This window comes from Globicephala melas, chromosome 6, assembly GCF_963455315.2.
Source record: "Globicephala melas chromosome 6, mGloMel1.2, whole genome shotgun sequence".
Taxonomy (NCBI): Eukaryota; Metazoa; Chordata; class Mammalia; order Artiodactyla; family Delphinidae; genus Globicephala; species Globicephala melas.
This window is the reverse complement of record NC_083319.1, coordinates 11,197,214-11,219,289: the sequence shown is the minus strand read 5'-3', so window position 1 is coordinate 11,219,289 and position 22,076 is coordinate 11,197,214. Positions and strand designations below refer to the sequence as shown.

Here is a 22,076-nt window from a genome sequence, read left to right as displayed (position 1 = left end):
CGAGACAGGGTGGTCGAAGGCGGGGGCGGGGATGCCCAGTCATCTCCAGCTGGGCGAGCTCGGCGCAAGCTGCAACCGCAACGTGAAAGCAGGACAGACAGTTGGATGCCCAGCCCGGCGACAGAGGACAGCTGACGCCCCTCCCCTGTGTCTGGCCCTGGAGAGTGTCTTTCAGGACATAGGACAGGAGTTGAGGCCCAGCTTCAAGGGTGTACAGTAAGGAACCCAATGGGAAGGGCCAGTGAAAGACGGCTCATCAGCAATGTCCCTGATCCGGAGACCCATACATCCTCCCCACGATCCCCCGGATTCCCACCCACAGACTCTGAGGCCCCCGCAGGCCAGGCTGCTGTTCCTCTAGTGGGCTGGGGTGGGGGTGGGGGTGGGGGGCAAGCTCTCCTCGGGATTGGAGTTAGGGCTCAGAAATAACGACCCAGCACCACCCATGGGGTACTTGGTATGAGGGTGTTTGGGAAGAATCCATGGGCTGGTCTTGGTGCTAATCCCCAGTCCCAGCCTCAGACCTCAGATCTGTCCTCTGCCCCTCTACATACACACCTTTCAAGGAGTATCTAAATTAAGAAACAAATTAAACGAAAACAAACAAACAAAAAACTTCTTGACTACAGCTTTGCAGATAAATACCAGCCTGGAGGGCCAACCGTGGGTGGGGCTAGAACGTTGATTGTGCCAAACTTCTCCTCTGCCGGGAGAGGGTTAGAAAGATGATTGCAGCAAAATTCTTTGCAGATAACATGTCAAAATTCTCCCCTGCAGACGTCAGATGGGATAGAAGGTTTAGGGAGGAGGTCTTTGGGTCCTAACCAGTCTCCCAGTGTCCTCTAGGGCCCAACAGTCCCTTGCCTAATTTTGCAAACTCTGTTATCCCTAGTTTACAAAACGGAGGGCTTCCCTCCTGGTCTCTGGGAGGGAGTCCTGGAGATCCTCTTCTCCCCGCCCCCCTCCCCCACCCCACCCGAGTTGATGTCCGCTCAACTTCTCTCTGCCTCTGTTTCCAGGAGAGGGGGAAGGGATGACCTCTGACTCAAGGGACATTGAGGCCCACCAGGGAAGCCGAACCTCCTCCCTGGGCCTGTGCACCAGACTCCAGGACAGACAGCTGGGAGCAGGGGGAGGGAGGGAGTGGTAGCAGCCACCTCCCTGGGGCACTCTGAGTGGCCGGCAAGTGCCAGTGGTTAGTGGAGACCCCCCACCTCAGCCAGGCCCTGCCCACCTTCACCCACCTTCCCAAACGCAGGGCTTCAGAGAGCTCAGGGGCAGGGGCCTACATGGTGGGGTCCTGGGTCAGCATAATCAAATAAGCCATCTGGAGACCACAGGGGTGCTGCGGCCCCTCCCCCGGCCCCGGCCCCCCTTCCCCCACCCCGTCACTGGCCCAAGCTCAGGTCTGCTTGGCCTGCAGCATCTCGATGAGCAGGTTGTTTCGGGGCATCTCGTTGCCCAGGTGCTTGTGGTACAGGTATTCCTTGGCCTGCATGCTCAGCGCCCGCACCTCCACCAGGCACAGCAGCAGCTGCTGGAACTTGTCTCCGCAGTGCGGGTAGTGGCACAGGGTGTAATCGAGCAGGGCGGCATTGGCCTTCTCCTGAGCGTCCTTCACCAGGCTGTGGTTATTCAGGAACTTCACATCTGCAAAGGGAGGAGCCGTTCACCAGCCCCATCACATCAACAACACCATCACTGGCATCAGCAACGCCAACATCCCTATGATCACCAAAGACATGGGCACGGCCACCGTCGACAGTGAACCACAATCTCCCTGTCACCACCATGAACGCTGCCACCAGCATCAGTCGCCGATACCAGCATCCCTGGTTTTCACACACATGGTCCCTGCTGCCATCAACAATCAAACCACCGTCATTCCCGTCACCACCATGATCACCATCACCATCACCACCTTGGTTGAACACCGCCATCAGCGGCAGTCACTGACACTAGCAGGCCTGCGGTTATCACACACACGGCCACCATGACCACCCAGCCGCAAGCTCCTGTCACCACCACTGCTGCCATCGTCATCGACCCCACCGCCATCACCAAGCCTCACCAGGTGTATCCCTGGACACGTTATTTAACCTCTTAATTTCTTCATCTGCAAAACAGGGTGGCAGTAGTGCCTACTTCACAAGATTGTTGTGAGAATTAAGGGAGTTGAGATGCAGAGAGTGCGCAGAAGAACAGTGTCCAGCACTTCATAAGACTCAGTGTGTTAGTGTTATTATTACTCCTACTCTCACCGTGTCCAGGAACAACACCATCCCCAGCCCCATGGTCAAAACCATCCTGTTGCCATCATCCTCGGGGTAGGCGCCATCAGCATCGCCACTCCGCCACCATCATCACTATCCCCCATCAGCACCATCGCCAGAGAGGCGCACTGTGAGTGGAGGGGTCCCATCCCCCATGCTAGAGTGTGACAGGCACTCCTTTGGTCCATGCTCTGACCAATCAAGAGGCTCTGGTACCCCAAGGAAATTTTCTCACGGGGCCGTGGACGTTCACTGCAACAATATTTACGGTGATGGGGAGGTGGGCTGGATGGCCAGGTGGCGGCTGCCTCCCCGGGAGCCCAGTGCAGTAGAGACAGAAGTAACGGAGCAGACACAGTACTGAGCAAATGGACGGACTTTTAAAAGCATGGGGTTGAGTGGGAAAAAAAAACAAAAAATAGGATAAAAAACAAAAAAAGGGAGATCCAGAATGAGACCTATAAGGTAAAGCCACCTACTTAAATTAAAAACACTAGCGCACAAAGCGTGCACCTTGCGTTAAGAACAGAGACAAACAAGAAGAACCGAGTTAAACGTAAAAGGGACGGTTGGTGATGGGAGGGAGAGGCAGGTGGGTGGCTCTGCGTGGACCAGTGATCATTTGTACCAGGCACAGAGGAGTGTGATGAATGCATCCCCTGTCCTGGAGGTCCAGTGAAGAAATAAAAATTAAGTGTCTTTAGCGTGAAGTGGATGGTGGTTCAAATCCCAGCCCCACCATTTAGAATCGGTGGCCTGTGCCCTGTCCTCTCCTGACCTGAAGGCCTTCCTCCTCTACGAAAGGGGCCGTGCCCACCTTGCAGCGGGGGGAGCTCGGGTGCCAGGGCACTGCACAGGTGCCTGGCCCCCGGGGTGCCCGTGGAGGGCCAGTTTCCTGTCACGGGAGTCCTCATCGCTGCTTGCAGGCTTTTTTCAGCTCCTGGGCAGCATCTCCAGCTGGTGCCCTGCCGAGGGGCTGAAAGTCAGCAGGAATCCACAGAACCTGTCCCCATCCCCCGCTCCGAGCCCCGCCAGGCCTGGGATGCATCATCCAGCGATTCAGAAGATGGTCGTCCATCCACTTCCCCTGCGTTCCCATCACCCCCAGCCCTGCTGCTGCGGGGGAGTCCGGAGCCCAGCATGCACAGCCCTTGGCCCTTCTAATCCCTCTTAACACCCACTGCGCCAGGAGGGCTGGACGCTCCTGGCAACCCTGATCCCCAGCCGCCCCCAGCATGCCCGCCGAGGCCTGTGTTGTCCAAAGTCGGATTTAGGGAAACCCAAGCTGGACCCAGGGCGTATGGCAGGATCTGGGCCTCCCCCCATCCTCGTCCCCATCCCCCTCACCACATTCAGTAAGTGAGCCAGGGTCATATTCTTCCTGGCCTCCGCAGGATCACCATTAGCCCACAAGGCACCTTGTGCCAATTAGAAAGAAGGTCCCCCATGTCCACAGAAAGACAGCTTGGTGAGGGGCATGCAGGCTGGATTTCAGCCTCTACCTTTCCCCTGTCTAGGTGCCCTTGTTCAGTAAACAACCTGTCCAACTGTACATAGCAGCCCTGTTCCCTAGCCTGGCCCTCTCCAAATAAACTCAAAGGTCATGGGAAATCTCCCCACCTAACTAGCGTCTCCTGGGGGCAAGAGGTCCTTAACTGGCCCCATCCCTTTCCCAATCTCTTTCCAACCCAATCTACCTTCAGTCCCCACCATCCCCAGGGCAGTTCTCCTACTTGTCTTCTGACAATTTACAATAGGAGGCTGGGGGTCCAGAGAAGGGTAGGGACCAGCTCAAGGCCACACAGCAGTAAAGGGGCCCAGAAGAAACAGCTGAGGGTGCGGGGAGGACTGGATAAGATGCTGCAGTAGAGGCAGGAGTGGGAGGGGGCTGGGGAGGACCAACCAGAGCCTCGGCTTTACCAGGATTTACTGTTCCCAGCAGCAGTGTGACAGGGACAGCAGGGCGGAGTGCAGGGTGGGGAGGTACAGAACAAGGACAGCTTTCAGGGACACCCCCCTCCTAGCAGCTCTACGGGTCCTGCAGCTCTCGGGAGGCTGGAGACCCCCACTGCCCCCACAAGGTGGGCTACAGGGCTGGGGGCGGGAAGCACGGTCACTAATTGAGCCCTGGCCACTACAGTACAAGGCAGGAGAGCTGTTTCCGCCGCACCTGCTGCACCTTCCCCGCCCCCGCCCCCGCCATCACTTAATCCCCACAGACACCCAGGCAGGCAGGAAAGGGCGTCTTCCATGCACAGCGACAGTGGGGCAGGCCTGGAGCACACAGCAGATACCAGAGCCGGGATTCAAACCCAGATCTCTCTGGCTCCAAAGCACTATGGGCAAGCAGAGGCGGGGTCAAGCCTGGACCCTGGTTCCTGGGGGATTAGATGACGTGATGACTTTATGTTCCATCCAACTCAGGAGTCCTGTCCAAGGGCCACTAAGCCTGGAGTCCTTGGTTTCCCCAGGAAGTTTACTCTGGACACCCTCTTGGAGAGGAACGTGGTCAAGTCACGCCCCTTCTCCCAGCCTGCCTCTAAAGGGACTGTCGTGAAGATTCGCTGGGATGCTGGATGTGACAGAGCCAGCATCCCTCAGGACACCACACCCTTTCTTCCTTAGACACACAAACCTGGAGACGCCCCCTTCGTGCGTCAGGGGCTCAAACCCCAGCTCCACCACCAGCTAGGTGACCCGGGGCAAGTCCCTTCCCCAGTCTGAGCCTCAGTTTCCCGTCATCTGAAAAACGGGGGCAAATTAATCTCCGCCTCTCAGGGCACCAAAGAACTGGACCTCATCTGCCCAGCTCTGGGCCTTGAGGCACCACGGGCTGGAGCCGGGCCTGCTCAGCTCCCAGCAATCCGGGGGGTGAGAGGTAGGAGGGGGCTGGGAGATGGCAACCCCACCCCCGAGAGCAGCCCGCTAGCTCTGCGGAGCCGGGGGCCCCCAGGTTCTCAGAAAAGCCCCCTTTTCACGGTTTAATTGAATATTTGAATAATCCTTTCATTCCAGCGAGACATAAAGAATGTTGTCCCAATAGCGGTGAATCAGGCAGGCGCCCCCGCGCACAATGGCCCCTCGAGTGGGGCTGCTATTCAGGCCGCCTTTTGTTGGCACGAGCAGTGGGTAAATTGCAAACGCTTAAGGGAATGCTGCTGCCGCCGCCTCAATGCAAGTCAGAAAATCGAATGTTAGGTCAATCCATTAAGCTTCGATTAAGTCCTCTGCGGAACAATGCCAGCCGGGCCCATCTTCATAAACACCGTGATTGCCAGGAGAGAGGCACTAATTTTAATTAAACCTCCTTACCTGCCTTCGCGCCTGCCTGAGCCGGCTGTTTAGACACCAAATGGCACCCTTCTGTGGAGGCAGGCAAGAAGGAGGCGCTGAGCGGGCTGAAGGGCGGAGGGGTTGGGGGACAGCCATCCCACAAGTTCAGGCTGAAGCAGCCCAGGGACGCGCTGCCCCGGGGTGATGTCCGGCATGCCAGCTAGAGGACAAGGGGCAAGTGGCCACCCCATTCTGTGCCCCAGTTCCCTTGGGGACCCAGCTCTGGTGGTCTGGGTGGGATCATGGGAGTAGCCCCCTCCCACCTTCCCGACTCTGGGCAAATCTTCCCCGTCGTCTTGCCCAAATTTATCCACTTCACCCCAGCCCCACGTCTAGCCTTTGCAGGGCTCTGGGTTGCCACCTGCCATCCTTTTCCCATGCTGCAGTTGGAAGGACCTTGCCAAAATGCAAACTTGATCATGTTTCTCCCTGCTGAAAATCCTCCCCAAGGGAAGGTTCAACGTACTGGCCTGGCATTCAAGGCCTTGCACAGCTCGGCCCCTGCCCACCTCTCCAGCCTCCTCCTCACCCTCTCCCTGCCCCACAGGTACTTCCAGACTTTCAGGATCACCCATCCCTGTGCACAGGCTCTTCCTTCAGTCTGGAACGCCCTTGCTGCTGCCTGCTTTGTTTCACCCAGAACACTCCTGCTCATACTACAAGGCCCAGCTCAGAGGCCCCTCCTCCAAGCAGACTTCCCTGATATCCTAGGCATAGTTGTCTTCTCCTCTTTGGCCCAGCCCTGATCACACTGGACTGCCCAGGCTCCTCTCCACACCTGGAACCTGTCAGCCAGCGGCCCCTGTGGCTCCCCTGGGCTCCTCTCACTGCACACCTACGAGCTCGGACAGGCCTGGGTCCCGGGTCTTCTCCCCTCACAGCCCCAATACCACTAGAGTTTCTGGCCCCCACCCTGAGGGTCACTGTCCCCAAAGACAAGGCACTGTGCCAGACACACAGTGTGCAATAAAGTCAGAGAGAGACTCGTTCCTTCCTTCACTTCATTCACTAACTTGTTCATTTGCTCGTGAACTTAATGATGGCTATGGTAGAAACAATACTGATGCATACTCTGAGGGGCCAGGCCATGCACTGAACATTTTGGGGAATTTTCTCATTAAATCTCATAGCAAGTTAAAGATGATTATGATGTTCATTTTACAGATGGGGAAATAGAGGTTCAGAGAGGGGAGTGACTTGCTCAAGGGCCCACAAGCAGAGAGAGAGTCTAGATTTAGAATCCAGGTGGTCCATCACTAGTCCCCTTTCCTAACCACTGCTCCACCCTGCCTCGCATGTGTACACACACGTGCACACTCTCACTCCTCCGTCCCACCTGCTCCAGCCTGTTCCAGCCAAGCACTGTAGACCCTCCCAGTCTCCCGGCCCCAACTGCCTCCTCTGGAAAACAGGATGAAGGTTGGCATGCAGGAGGGGCTGTGCACTCATGGTTCTGAGTACAGCCCCTTGCCTGGACCCAGAAGAGGAGGGCTGGGCTCAGCCTTGATGTCCTCCCTACACCCCATAAAAGGAGGAATCCTGGACTTATCACCTGGTGGAGGCCAAGGCTGTGCCAGGCCTGGCAGTCCCCAGCGCTGGGGCTTTTGTAGGAAGAGGGGCTGAGGGCTGCAGGCACGTGCCTCAGGCCCCAGGGGGTCTGGAGAGCCAAGACGTGGTCCCTGCTCTGCAGGGGGCACCAAGATGGAGCCTTGGCCAAGCAACCTGGTGGCTGGCATCCCCACCCTCCCCAAGACCTTCTAGTGGCCTCTTGACGAAGGTCAGATCAAGAACTGTCACCTCACAAACCACCACAGAACCCACACTACAATACAATGTGTCCCAAGCACGCCCCTCAAATCCCTCACATCTCCACAGTCACCACTCAGCCATATACAGACTGCTCACACCACATGACACATAAAATCCCACTAGCCCATGAAAGTTCACAGTCTATACATGCGCGTAAATGAAGGCACAGGCACGCACATGACCCCTGGAGCCTGCACACCCCAAACCACACACATCCGTGGCTCTGGTGACACTGAGGTGGGGAGGAGGGTACCACTGCAGGCAGAGGAGGAAGGGGGCTTCCCCAGCTGGAGCCGGCCTGGCTCAGGTCCCTGAGGCCCCGCCAAGGGCTTCAGGCTCCTAACCGGCTGCCCGAGATTCAGCCCTCACCCCCCAGCATGCTCGACCCCTACCAACCCCTGCAGCCTTGCCGATACGCCCTCCAGCTACCAACCTGCTGCGCCAGCAGAGTCAGGAGGCCCAGCCCAGGCACCCAGTCACACGGCCACGGCCTGAACACAGGGCTTCCCCCAGTCAGTACGTCACTAATCACCCCCTCCCAGCTTGTTTTACCCGCTGCTTCCCCAGCTGCCCCCACTCTTGAGCAGGAACACCCTTGCCAGACCATGGCTGTGATGCCATCTGCCACAAAGACAGCGTCTCGATCCTGCCCCCTCCCCAGGTGACAAGGCATTCACGCCCCTCTGTTCCAACCTTCCATCCCATCTACACCTCTGCTAAAAGATTTATCCCCTCCCAACAAACTCCTACTCATCCTCCAAGACCCTGCTCAGATGTCCTTCCAGGAAACCTTCCGGGCAGATCCCTTGCTCCCCGTCCTGAGTTCCCCATCTCTCTGTCTCAGCCCTGATGGCACTGGCTGGAGGCCTCTCCCAGACTGGGAGCCGCCTGAGAGCAGGGAAAACCTCTGTGAACGCAGCATTGCTGGGCACAGGGAGGGCATTGGACATGCTTGCTGGGTGAAGGAGGACAAAAGGAGGCTGACCTGATGAGAGCTCAGAGGGAGGGTGGAGACCTGAGCGGCACAGGCTGGGCTGGGGTCAGGAGGGCAAAGGGAGGGAGACACCAGACACTTGGGGAGCCAGGCGAGCTGGTGGGCTGGGCTGGCCCTCTGCCCCTGCCCTGCTTTGTTTTCGTCCCTAGCACTTACCGAAATCTTCCAGGCTATACATTTTACAAATCGTTTCACTAATTTATACATTTTACTAATCATATTATGCTTATTGTCTCTCTCCCCAACAGAAGGTCAGCTCCTTGAAGACAGGGATTTGGGGTCTTTTTTGAATGAGTGAATGAATGAATGAATGGGCAAAGGGGTCTGGGCCCCAAAGAGCTCAGAGTCAGAATTCAGACACTCTTAGAGCGGGGAATTAGGAAACACAGGGACCTCAGGATGGGAGTCAGGGATCAGAAGCTCCTGAAATCATAAGGGCATTTTCTGGGGTGGCATCGGCACTTTTCTAGGGCTGTCAGCTGGGAATCTACCACATCCTCAGGAGGGTTCCTGGTCCCATCAAGGGCAAGTCTTAGACATTGTCCTGGCCTTCTGTCCTTCCAAACAAAGAAACTCAGGCCCAGAGAGGAAGCAGGCCCTGGGCCAGGTCCCCTTTATTCACTAAGAGAGGCCCCCATCGGAGAGCCCCACCTTAGGGTCTCCTTGCCAGCCCACCCCCCTACCCTCAGGCCAGGCCTCGCTCAGCCCACTCACCGAGGCTGAAGAGGATGAGGAACTTGAGGCAGACGAACTCCTGGCGGTCCAGCTGCAGCGCGTGCAGCTGCAGCACAAGCTCCTGCGCCCGAAGCACCAGGCTGTGAAGCAGGGAGCCTGCCTGGGCGGCCACCATGGTCAGCTCCACCTGGGTGGGCAGAGGGCAGGGGTCAGGGACACGAGGGGAGGCCGTGGTCGGAAGCTGGGGGTCAGGGGTGCCCAGCCTTGGAGCTGAGCCAGGTGGGGCGGGGGAGGCGCGGCACTTCCTCAGGCCCCTGGACCCCTCCAAGGCTCCCAGCTCTGCTCCCACTGCCCTGCCCAGAGCTGAGGGCCCCCGCGCAGCAGAGCCGACACCAGGCAGGTGTGTGCAGAGGGAGAGCTGAAGGGTCCTTCATGCACAAAGAGCCGCCGCCAGGCCCAGTGGTACAAGCAGCTTTTGTGTTTTGTGTGGTGTCTGCAGTGAGCACCACGTCGCACTGGGTGGGGGGTGGGGCAGCCGTGCCTGGATCCGCGTGGATGCGGCCACATGACTGCCCGGGGCCCACACATGGACACCTGGACTACAGATGTGGCCACACCTCAGCTCACATTCACACACATGGAGGGACACACTCACAGCCTTGTTCACCTGCTTCAGGACGTGAACACACACACACACACACACACACACACTCTTGTAGGGTCACATCACAGGGTAACACAGACACATGTCTGTGTATACGTTCCCATTGACATGGTGACCCACTTACGTGTGTGGAGATGTTTGCACAATAAAATACAGGAGCACACACACACGCACGCACGCACGCACGCACAGGACTGTCCCATAGCCTCAGAGACTTCCACCCACGTGTTGACAGGAGCTGACACTCACACCTCAGACTCTTTCACGTGCTCGCCCAGGTGGCCTCAAAGTTACACCCTTGCAACCAGCATTCTGCTGGCCCTGGATGGCCTGAGACACCCAGGTGAGAACAGAGGATGAGGACAAAGGGTTGGAGGTAGGGGGTGGGAGCAGGGCCTCAGTCTCCAATCTCTCTCCCCAAGCACCTATGAAAGCCACTCCTCCTGTATCGCCCCCCAGGCGTGATGCTCCCTCCACCAGGCTAGACCCTGGGCATCAACCTCCCTTCCCTTCTCCCTACTTCCCTCCGTTTCCCCTACACCTCCTCTCCCCTCCTTGAATTGTGCCCTCCCAGGTCCCCAGTGTTCTGAGCGGCGGGTGGCTGCCTTCATTTCCTCCTCACCCCCCATCTTGCCCCCTCCATGCGCTTCCTCATATAAAACCTGGTTGTGTCCTTCCCCACTTAAAACTCTTCTGATGCTCCCTGCTTGATTCCAGGAGCCACCCCACCTGCTTCCCATCCTAGTGCCCCTAATTCCCTGCTCTAAGAGTGCCCAAATTCTGACTCTGAGCTCTTTGGGGCCCAGACCCCTTTGTCCACCCATTCAGCCAGCCAGCCAGCCAGCCAGCCAGCCAGCCATCCATCCTTCCATCTATCATTCAGGATTTAGAACCTGCAAGGTCTTGCCCATCCCAGCCCCCAGCCACACCTCCAACCTTATCTCTCACCTCATCCCAGCCCCCACAGGGCACCTGCCCCCCCCAAACCCACGTCCCAGCACACCAGCAGCCCCCCGCAGCTCAGCAGTCCTAACCTGCCTCTCTAAGCCTGGCCCGTGCTACCTCCTCTGCGTGTGTGGAGGCGGGGATTGTCCCTCCACCCCGTCACTACCCGACCAGCCCTTATTTATTCTTTCACTACCCAGAGCCACCATCACGTCCTCCAAGAGCCTCCCTGACCCTCCCCACATCCCTGAGCTGCTTCCCCCAGAGCAGGGCTCCCAGGGCCTGGTTCCTCTCAAGGTCAAAGCTAGGGCTGATCAGAGGGAGGTCGGGCTGGTGGGTATCCCATGAACCTGGGGAAAGGGCTGATATTCAGTGGTGCCCAGGGCCAGCCCTGGAGAGGCCTAGGACCTCTTCTGGGCCCAGAATTCTGGAAGTGCATGGTGGGGGGTCAGGACAGAGCACAGTAGGGTCTGGTCACCTCCTGCCCAGTGACCAGCAGGATGCTGCCCTCCTTGCCATGTTGGATCTGACGGTAGATGTGGTCGAACACCAGCAGCTCACTCCAGCAGTTCTGCAGTAGTGTCATCTGGTCGGCCACCTGCAAGGAAGAGGCACACAGGAGTCCAGGGTCCAGCCACGGTCCAGCTGGGGACCGTCCCCTCGCCCCTCGTCCTCCCAGCTCTGAGTTCAGCAGCTCAACTGGGTATGTGACCTGGGCAAGCTGCCCAACCTCTGTGTCCAGTTTACCCATGTGTCTTCTTCATCAAAGTGTGGCAGGGGTCTAGCGAAATAATAAGAGGGTCCAACGGAGGTGCTCAGGCCCCGGCTCTGCCTCTCACAAGTTGTATGACCTTAAGCAAGTTCTGTAACCTTTCTGGGCCTCAGTTTTCTCATCTGGAGAGTGGGCAAAGTATTAGAAGGCGGTCTGGCACATATTAAGCCCTCAATAAATGTTACAGAATAATGTCCACAGAAGTGCTTTGTAAAGGATTCCTTTAAATGCAAGGGAAGATTAGTATTAATTTTTCCTTGTGCCCATTTGTCCTGTGGTCACATCTCTAGCAGCCTGAATCGCTCAAGAAGGAGCCATGTAGAGAAAACAGAGGGCTTCCTCGCAGTCTTGTGCAGAGCTCTGAAGTTCATGGGAAGAGAGGAGGTCCGGCCCAGGGAATGAGCAGGTGGCTGGCAACAGTCTACATCAGAAGCAGGAATAGAAGGGCACACGGGGCCGATTCTGAATCCCCAGGCTGCACTGAGGGGCGCTCAGTGTGAGGGCAGGGCCTATCCTCCAGTCTGGGGGATCGCCACATTCTAGCATGGCAAGAGTAGACCCTCATGACAATGACGAGTGGGACTCAGGACCATGGGATGCCCGAGCCAGAAGGGCCCTTAGGGATCTCCTGGCCTAAACTCCTATTTGCAGATGAATAATCTGCCACCCAGTGAGGGTAAGGGACTCTCCTGGGGTCCCAGAGAGGCAGAGCCAGGCCAGGGTCATGGCTGGCATTCTCGGTCCACAACTCTCCATAGTGACAAATACTGAACACTTCTGGGTGTTCAGAACTGCGCTGGGTGCAGCGTGTCATCCTAGGAGGATACAGTGTAGACTCCAGTCCCTTTCAGCATCCGTGGCTCATCAGCCAGCTGCCATTGACCCAACGGGCACCCCCCAGGCACCTTCCCGGGCCATGCCCTACAGTGAATGCAAATCACGATAGCTAACAGTCACTGCGCTGCAGCTCCACAAGCCTTCGTAGTTGGTACTAATGTTATCCCCAATCCATGGAGAGAGGACACTGAGCTCAGAGAGGTCAAGTAACTTACCCAAGGTCACACAGCTCTGTCTAGTTCATCTCTGCTCTTGGCACTAGGTGTGCAGGAAGATCCACCCTTGCCACCCTAGAGTTCACGGCAGGCTCACTGCCTCACCCATGAAGCTCTCCCCATCCTCTGGACATGGCACCTGCAACATCTGATGACGCCATTCATGCCTCTGTCTTCCCTGACACCTGTGGGCTCTGGGAGGAACAACCCCCAACCTGGAGACCAGAGTAGCCCAGGCAGCCCCTGGCCTGAAAAGGAAGTGGCCCAGGCCTAACCAACAGCTCTCTCTTCTCGGGGGCTAGAAGCCCCCCCGCTCCCCTCTGCTCTGCTCCTCTCCTGGGAGTGGCCCTGGGGCCTGTTCTCAGACAGACAAAGGGAGAGAAAAGTGGATAAAGAGCAAAGTGAGCCGCTGGACACACAGTCAGGCTTCCTCCAGGCCTCGCCTGCTCAGCCCTTCCCCAGCCTGTGTGGCTGAGAACAAGAGGAAGGGTCTGTCTCTATCCTGCTCTGAGTCCCCAGCCTCCCAGCCTCCCCTCCTCCCCTCCCCCCCGTGTCAAGAACCCATACCTCCCCCTCCATCTCCCAGCAGAAGGTCCATCCTAGAGCCCCATTACTGTCAGAACAGGAAGCCCAGCCAGGGGGACCCGAGGCTCAGCCACAGGTAGCCCTGGATGGGAGGGGCCGGGAGAGACTGAGAACCAGGACGCACCGCAAAGACACCTCGCCTTATCGCCTTATCATGCCTCAGGAAGTGGCTGGTCCCCAGAGAGCCTCCCCATTACAGCTTCCAAGGAGGGAGGCAAGGCTCAGTGAGCGCCTAGACCAGGCCCTGTTCCCAGCACGCCCGGGACTCCTCACCCCTGCCCACTACGGATAAGGAAGCAGAGGCTCCCCTCAGGTAACCGCAGGGAGCTGGGCTCTGCACAGACCACCCGCCTGGGCTGCTCTTCTTGGGGGGCGGGGGGGCTGGCACTCCTGGAGCCCCAGCAGGAGGTGCCTGGTCCAGGAGTCGCACTGGCCCACTGGGAGGGGGTCTTGGGGAGGGTGGGGCTGCCAGTCGCACTGGGAGAAGGAGGACGTGCAGGGTTGGGTTCTGCTCCCCACCTATTGGGGCCCTAGGGAGCAGACACCCTTGTGCCTGAATTAAAGGAACAGGGGGTGGGGAGGTGGAAGCGCAAGAGATAAGGGGGAGAATTAGGAGATAAGCTAACTGAGCTTTGGGCAGAAAGCAGAAGGGGTCACAGTGACCCGGCTGGCCAAGCCCTGGGAGCAGACTCTGTACCCAGACCTCAGACCCCGGGAGTGGGGGCAGCCCTGCCCACGGGGCTGATAGGGGTGCAGGGCAGAGAGGTGCACTGCGGTGGCTGGGCTTTGGTGCCCTGTGCCCTCTGATTCCCGCTTAGCCACACACCCTCTCCAGCCCTGATCTCCTATTCTGAGAAATGGAAAAAAATAAATCTTCCCTCTTTTGGTTAGAGAAAATATATGAGCACAGCGGTGTCAGTCGTGAAGGGTTCTGGGAACCCATGGTCAGCTATTCTGGGGACTCTGTCCTGGCCCGGGTTTCCCTCCCCACCAGCCAAGCAATCGTGCTTCCAGACTCTTTACTAGTTCTTCCCCTAGATGGACACATAAAGACACCAAACTCCAAACACTCCCCACACAGATGAACACACACACACACACACACACACACACACACACACACACACACACACACACACACACACTCCCCTTTTTATTTAAAAGAAAACCAGAGGGCCCTAGCTGCCAGCCCCTCTCCATGGGAAAGCAGGTGGCTAAGAGGCTCACTTAACCAAAGAGGGTTGGTTTTCACCTTCCGTGGGCTTTTTCCCTAAGCAAAAGGTTCTTCCTCTACCCTCAGTCCACTCTGCCACCCCGGGAACAAGGACATGTGCAGTCCCAGCCCTGGGGTCCCTCATCAGCCTGGCCTGTCTGCTGGGCCCACCAGCCGCCCACCCCTCCTGCCGGTCTGCCACAAATCTTCCTGGAGCCTTGACACTTTGCAGCCTGCCTCAGAGATGGGGTATTTATGCGTGCCGAGATGACCTCCTTCCCAGCAGGCCCCCCTCCGGAGCCCCCTGGGGTCTGATCAGTCTGGCGGTCGAAGGCCAGTGGGCTCTGTAATTCTCCAGTGGCTGACAAGCCGCGGGCTGGCCACGGCGCTCTCCTGGCTGAGAGGTTGGCGGGCTGTCATTTGTCAGTCCGGGACTGACAGAGTTACTGCCACTTAAATGAAACCGTATATCTAAGCAGTTAAATCTGTTGCCAATCGGGGGCCTCGGAGCTGGATGTCAAGGGTGAACTGATGTCAAGATGGGTCATTAGGCACTCTTGGCCCTCGCCTCCACCTCCCTGATTCCTATCCTGCATCCTCCCAGCTGTCCTTCCCAGGGACTGTCCAGAGAGGCTGCCTGCCTGGGCCTACACCCTGCCCCCACGGAGCAGTATGTACAGGTGAGTATCTGCTACCTTGCAGGTATGAAGCTGCTTTGGAAGCCCAGGGCAAGGTGGGCCCCCGTCTTCTCCCAGAGCTCTAGTGCTCAGAGGAGTGTGGACACGATGTATCTTTTCTCCTTCTTCCTGGCCAGGCCTGTCTACCACCTGCAAGGTTAGATTCAATGGTACCCCGGCAGAGGGGCCCAGCGAGGGAGGGAGCCACTGCCCCCACTCACTGAACACTTTCTAGGCGCTGCACCCTGTGCTAAATTCTTTACCTGCCCTAGCTCACTAAGCCCTTCCAACAACCCTATGAGGTGGCTACTATTTCAACTCCCCCTTTTTTACAGATAGGGACAACTGAGGCCCAGAGGAGTAAAGTCACTTGCCCAAAGTCACGCACCAGATGAGTGGCAGATATGGAACTTGAACGTGGGCCTCTCTGATTCTGGTATATGTTACTAACCTCTGTACCAGGTCAGATCTAACACACCATGATTGCATGAGGTGGAAAAATGGAGACAGAGGGACTTCCCTGGCGGTCCAGTGGTTAAGGCTCTGCACTTCCACTGCAGGGGGCACAGGTGTGATCCCTGGTCAGGGCACTAGGATCCCACATGCCACACGGCCTGCCCCACCTCCCCCAAAAAATTGGAGGCAGAGGGACATCCAAGCTGGGAAAGAGGCTGGAGGAGGACAACCCCAAAAGGGCATCTGGAACCCCAATATCAGCTCAGCAAAGACCCCAGTCTTTCCCCTGGACAGCAAGACATCATCAGCGTCACAGAGGGCTGAGCAAGCCTCTGGGGAGAGCTCAGGCTCTGTGGTGGGAGGCTGCCCTTCCCAGGCAGGCTGTCCATCACCCACTGCCAAAGGACCTACTCCTGGTCCAAGCTCTGCTTCTGACCCTGCCTACCTCTCCAGCCCTGCCTCATAGGACCACCTGGGAGTCCCTGACACATGGTACCTTTTCACACTTCTGTGTCTTCTGCTGTCCCCTTTCCCGGAATGCCCTTAACCTTCTCAGACTGCTTTCTGGAGAGGTACAGATCAAAGAAACCTTCCCCGACTTTCTAACACAGAGCCATTTACTCTCCTGCTGGCGTCCCTTGGCCCCTTTCTACTGCTGTCAGAGCCCCAGGCATCCTGTGTTGGCATTACCTATGTGCATGTCTGTCTCTTCCTCTAGCCTGGCAACCTCCTGGGTCCAATTCATTTCAGTGTCCCTATGCACAGGCCAAGGGCTGCCCCACTCTCAGAGCTAGGGACCCCCCTCTGCTGTCTGCTGTGTCCTGCCCGGAGGTGAGGAATGAATGGTCAGTCAAAAGAGAGAACAGGGGCTTCCCTGGTGGCGCAGTGGTTGAGAGTCCGCCTGCCGATGCAGGGGACGCAGGTTCGTGCCCCGGTCTGGGAGGATCCCACATGCCGTGAAGCGGCTGGGCCCGTGAGCCATGGCTGCTGAGCCTGCGCGTCCGGAGCCTGTGCTCCGTGGCGGGAGAGGCCATGGCAGTGAGAGGCCCGTGTACCGCAAAAAAAAAAAAAAAAAGAGAGAGAACAGGGACTTCCCTGGTGGCACAGTGAATAGGACTCCACGCTCCCAACACAGGGGGCCCGGGTTCAATCCCTGGTCAGGGAACTAGATCCTACATGCACGCCACAACTAAGAGTTCGCATGCCACAACTAAAGAGCCCACGTATACCCCAATAAAGATGTTAAAAATAAATAAATAAATAAAGAGCCCACGTGCTGCAACTAAGGAGCCCACCTGCTGCAACTACGACCTGCTGTAACCAAATAAATAAATATTTTTTTTAAAAGAGAGAGAACAGTCACTCAGCTCCCCTCACACTTTTCTGCTTCCCTACCTCTGGCTTTGCAAATAGACATCAGCCCAGGGCTTATCGGACCAGTGGGAAAGAAGCTCCACACGGCTGATGAGAGGCCCCCTAAGGGCTGGGCTGGTACTTATCTGCAAGGCTCCTTTACAGAGGCTGGTAACGATGGTTCACATTCCTGGGCTTGATTCAGAGATTCTGGGAAGGGGAAGCAGGAAGGTTTGGACCACAGAGAAACCAGAAGCAGGAAAAAACACTCAGCTAAGCTTGGACAAAAGCCCTTCCCATCCTGCGTGAAAAACCCCGAGAGACCAGGAAGGCGGTCAGAGGAAGTGCCCTGCCCCTGGATCCAGGATTCTGGAAGGCCAAGAATGCTCTGCTCCTCTTCCCCTCTGCACCGGGGGCTCAAGGGAAGCCTGGAGGGAAAGCTGGCAACCAACCGAAGGGTCTTGGGATCCTCCTCCCCGACCAGGGCCTCCAGCCACGAGTGGAAGGCAGATGGGATTGTTTGAGGCCCTGCCTCTTGTTCTACCCATGAGGTCAGCCTAGAGAGGGGGCAGGGGTGAGAAGTCCCACCCCATGACAGACAGCCGGCACATCCCCAGACCTCAGCCACGACAGGCCCCCCACAGTAGAAGCAGAAGGCATTACAGCCAATGCTTGGTTGCTCTGGGCCGCAGAGCAACCCAGGCGCCCAGCTCCACGATACCTCGAGGATTCACAGTGCCCAGGCTTCATATTATTCCCCCTGACCCCCATGCCCAGCCCAGCCCCTGCAGACAGTACCCTTGGCCCATCCGGCCGCATGCCCCTGGAGGAATCCCAGACCTGAGTGGCATCAGCACTGACAATGCTGCTCAAGGCTGCAGTGGCCCCAGCAGGGAGGGCAACAGGCCCTGCTGTTTACAGCCAGTCCCAGAACAGCCAAGGGGACTGACCTGGGAAAGGCAAACATCAATAGGCCTGAACTAAAGGCCTATCATGTCTCCGTCTAGGCCAGGGAGGATGGGCTTGGCCAGGCTTGGGGGAGGGGGGCCTCTGAAGTTGGCAGAAACCCTGATCATAGGGAGCCAGGGCACTAGAGGGGCAGCTCCCAGTCTTCGGGTGCTTCAAACCACTAGGCAGGTGATTGGGAAGTTCTTCCTTGTCTGGCCTTAGTTTCTCCTGCTGCTTTCCTGCTGACTTTAGTCGCAGGTACCTCAACCCAGGGCAATGGAAGGCCTTGCAGCCGAGGCATTTGGAAGATGAGGGGCGGGCCCTGCAATCCCCCACTTACCCTCCCACCTAGCACTCCCTGCACACACAGACACACACATTTACACGTGGGACTAACCATCGTGCATGAGAGATGCAGGGACAGTAAGATCTTTCACCTTAGCTGGGAGGGAGAAGCGTCCCAAACTCTGAGACACTAAGACCCCTTCTGTGATATCTGAGGCTAGCAGGGAGTGGTGTCCTCTCCAAATGAGAGGACAGGATGGCTTGGACCCTCTTCCTGACATTGGGCTGGGGCAACCAGAGACAGCCTCCCAAGGACTGAGCTAGTCCTTTGCGAGAGCCCAGGGTCTCAGAGAAAGAAAGATAAATGTTGACAGAGACTCAGACTGGGAGAGAAAGAGACAAAGATTGAACGGACTAGAGAGAGACAGGGAAGCAGAGAGATAGCACACCAGGGAGAGAGACAACAGAAAGAGACAGAGGCAGAGGTAAAAGAACCAGAGGCCGTGAGAGATAGACACTCAGGGAACAGAGAAGGAGAAAGAGGGAGGGGTGCGTGAGGAGGTGGGACAGGGACAAGGAAGGCTGTGATGGACCAGAAACACTCCTCATGTCCCCAGGGTGGCCTCCCTGTCCCCAGATATGGCCTGAAGCCAGTGGGCAGGACAGCCCCACCCAAGGGGTGGCCAAGACTGAGACTTGGTCAGCTGAGGGGACACCCCAGAACCAGCGGCCAGCCAGGTGGGAGGAGGAACTCACCTCCAGCTCCTTGAAGACCATGCACCTGCGTGCCCAGTCCACGATGGAGATGAAGGTCTGGTCAGCCATCCTGCACAGGAGGCTGAAGGGTGCAGGCTGGTCGGGGCGCCCTTTGGCCGGTTCCTGCAGGCAGCCCACGATGCGCGCCCGTACCTGGTCCTCGTCTGGCTCCAGCTGCAGCAGCTGCAGGATGAGCTCGGGCACACCAGGCCCTCCGGAGTAGGGCTCTGGGTAGCCGTAGTGCAGCCCGGGCTGTGGGGGGCTGCCGTAGGGCTCCGGGTACTCAGACTTGATGGCGCGGCCAGGGAAGGCAGGATAGAGGTAGCCAGCCAGTGGCCCATGGGCGCTGGGCACAGCCATAGGCAGCGCTGGGGCCCCAAAGTCGCCCAGTGGCCCAGCAGGTGGACCAGAGGCCAGGCCCTTGGGCTCAGGTGCATGCAGGCCAGGGGGCAGCATGTAGTCCGGCGGGGGAGGGGGCGGCGGTGGCACCCCCATTGGGGGGCCTGTCTCCAGCTTGAAGCCATTGGCTCGAATCTGTGCCTTCTTCTGTTGCTTCAGGGCCCGGTCCCGCTTGTACATGGGCCCAAACTTGTTCCGGCCGCCCCGCATGCGGTCAGCGCGCACGGCTGTGGGCAGAGGCAGAGGGGCAGGCTCACCGCCTCCAGGCCACCCGCCATACCACCCCACTCACAGTTCTTCCCCAAACCGATCCGACTGGGTCACTCTCCAGCTCAATACCTCTCATGGTTCCTCCAGTGCCCTTAACCTGGCGTTCAGAGGAAGTCAATCTCCCTAACGCAGCGTTCAAGGCCCTGTTCACCTCTCCATCATGCCCCCCCCCCCTCACGAGACCCTGTGTTCTTTCCACTCCACCTTACTATCTCTCTGCTCCTCTGCTTGGCACTTCCTCCACCCTGCCTTTGGTATTCCTTTTGCCTCAAACCCTTTCCTTCTCTCATGCCTAAAGTGTTCCTGGATTCACCCAGGCAGCAGCCACTGTTCTTGCCCCGGATGTCCTGTCTCTTGCCAACTCTCGTCCTGCTGAGTGCTATCGTACCATGGACCCAGGCTGAGAGCTTCTGGGGGTTCAGCAGTGGGTTCAGGTGCCCAGCATAGGCTCTGAGATGGTGACAGGAAGTGGGCTCTGGTCAGCCTTGTTCACAGGTGGGTCCCCAGTGTCCAGCTGCTTCTTGACTGACTGCCTGACTCTGTTGAAGCCCTGTTGCAAAATGACTCGGGTTTCTGCTGCTGCCTTCAAATCTGAAGCTGAGTTTAGGGCTGACTGGGGCTCTATGCTGGTGGGAAGGGACCTCCCTTGCTGACCAGATGTCCCTCCACCTGGCCAAGAATGTGTCACCAGCCGGACCCAACAGGTGTGTCTCTGCAGCCAAAGTGTGGCCCCAGCCCCTGCTCAGACAGGACCCCACCCTGGGCTCCAGGAGAAGGGAGAGAGGAGGAGGGAGAGGGCGGTACTCAGCAAGGGATGTGTCTCCGGGGCCCATGCAGCCAATCTTCCTGCCATGGGGGTGGGCAGCCCTGCTCCACTCCCTCAGGCCCCGCGAGGGGTTTCTGCAGCTCACAACAACCAGTTCTTCTGAGTCCCTCAGGACCTGGTGCTGGGCACATGGGCTCTTGGGACAGGACAGGATATCCCCCTTCCATCAGGGGCCCTTCCTCTAGGTGACAGGACTTGTGGCCTGCAGCTCTCAGAGCCACCAGGGGCCTTCTACTTTGTTTAAAAACTTTAACCAACAGCTGCCTGCTCGGCACACAGCCCAGCTGGGGCCAGCGGGGTGGAAGCCTATGACTGTCCACCCTCAAAGAGTTTGAGTTTTTCCTGCTAAAACGTTTTTCCTCCCCTCCAGACAGAGAGCTTGTGGTGGGGGTGGGGAGACAAGGATGGGCCTGGGTTCTCTGGGGGCGATTGCTCGCCATTACCCAGCCCTCTAGGGCCTGGCTAAGAACCTGCTGAGTGAATAACTGAGTGAATCTTGTGGATGGATGGACAGATGAACAGATGGGTGGTCTGAGTGAGTGCAGGCTGCACAGTGATGCTGGACAGATAATAACATAAATAAGAATAACAGTAATAGCTAACCTGTTGAGCATTTTCTACGTTCCAGGCCCATGCTAGGAGCTTTTCATACAATTCTCTCACTAACTCAAGGAGGAAGGCACTACTCTTAGGTCCATCTTTCAGATGGGGAGTCTGCAGCTCAGAGAGGTTAAGGAACTTGCCCAAAGTCACCCAGCCCGTAAGTGGTGGCACTGGGACTTGAACTCCAGTAAAGGCATTGAAAACCTTGGCTCTGGCTTGTATGAGATGTCAGTGGGGGTGTGACAGAACTCCTGGCAGAGGGAGGAGCTCTGTGGGGCTCTGCCCTGTGCTGCCCTGCCTGCAAGGGCTGGGGAGAGGGTCATCTCTCTGGGATTCACTTTTAGATACTTCTCAAGCCATCCCAGGCTGGTCCTGCATGCATCCCTTCACCCAGACCGACATCAGTTCTCACCCCTCCCCCATAGAGATCAGGGCCCTAATGTCACATGAGGGGCTAATCGCCTGGCCCCAGAAACTTTGAGAAGACCTATGGTACCCTCCCCTCACCCCTTCTCCCACCCCCATCCCCTGCCCCCTCGCCATCAGAGGTCAGGGGTAGGAGGCGCAGCGTGCGCACCTTCCAGGCGCATCCCCACTGTCAGGCACTTCTGGAAGCGGCAGAAGGGACAGCGCTTGCGCTGCGTCTTGTCGATCTTGCAGCTCTGGCTCTCGGTGCACGTGTAGTGCTTGTTGTTCTGCACCGTGCGCTTGAAGAAGCCCTGGGGGAGAGGGGAGTCAGCGCGGGAGGGGACAGGCCCCGTCTCCCCTTCCCTGCACTTCCCAGCAGGGCTTTCCGCCGCTTCCCGCCGGCTCCTCGCCAGCCTTCCACGCCGGTCCCTTGCCGGCCAGCTGCCCGCTCACCTTGCAACTCTCGCATGTGAGCAGCCCGTAGTGGTAGCCGGACACCTTGTCCCCACAGACGGGGCACAGCTCGTCCAGGTCCTCGTCGTACGAATAGTCCATGCCCGCGGCGTCCGCCTGTGGAGGGAGGAGAGGCTCATCGCGGGCGGGACTGCGACTGGCAGCGCCGCGGACCTGGGTCCGGCGTGTCCTGCACCACCGCGGCCGTGCGCCCCAGGGTGCCTTCCGCAGCGCCCAGTGGTCGAGGGCGCCCGTTGCAGGCCACCCATTAGAGCGCCCTGAGCAGCACGCAGCACGTGTGCCTGGAGCAGCTCCCCTGCCGGGCCC

General features: G+C 58.0%; 1 protein-coding gene across 1 annotated transcript; it reads right to left on the bottom strand.

The window, feature by feature from the left end:
* Window positions 1-1,402: 1,402 nt before the first annotated feature.
* On the bottom strand, window positions 1,403-21,851 carry NR5A1 (nuclear receptor subfamily 5 group A member 1). The gene is made up of 6 exons (XM_030858705.2): window positions 21,750-21,851; window positions 21,466-21,607; window positions 18,791-19,416; window positions 11,172-11,291; window positions 9,124-9,271; window positions 1,403-1,650 (listed from the first exon to the last, which is right to left on the bottom strand). The coding sequence occupies exons 1-6, from the start codon at window positions 21,849-21,851 to the stop codon at window positions 1,403-1,405; spliced, it is 1,386 nt and encodes a 461-aa protein (XP_030714565.1).
* Window positions 21,852-22,076: the final 225 nt, after the last annotated feature.

What these genes read in the sequence shown, in the direction of transcription:
- NR5A1 (XM_030858705.2), bottom strand. Translation starts at nt 21,851, where the DNA reads ATGGACTATTCGTACGACGAGGACCTGGACGAGCTGTGCCCCGTCTGT. An exon ending in TCACATGCGAGAGTTGCAAG is followed by an intron (nt 21,608 to 21,749) that starts GTGAGCGGGCAG and finishes CCTCTCCCCCAG; the next exon opens with GGCTTCTTCAAGCGCACGGT. An exon ending in TGCTGGTCACTGGGCAGGAG is followed by an intron (nt 9,272 to 11,171) that starts GTGACCAGACCC and finishes CTGCCCACCCAG; the next exon opens with GTGGAGCTGACCATGGTGGC.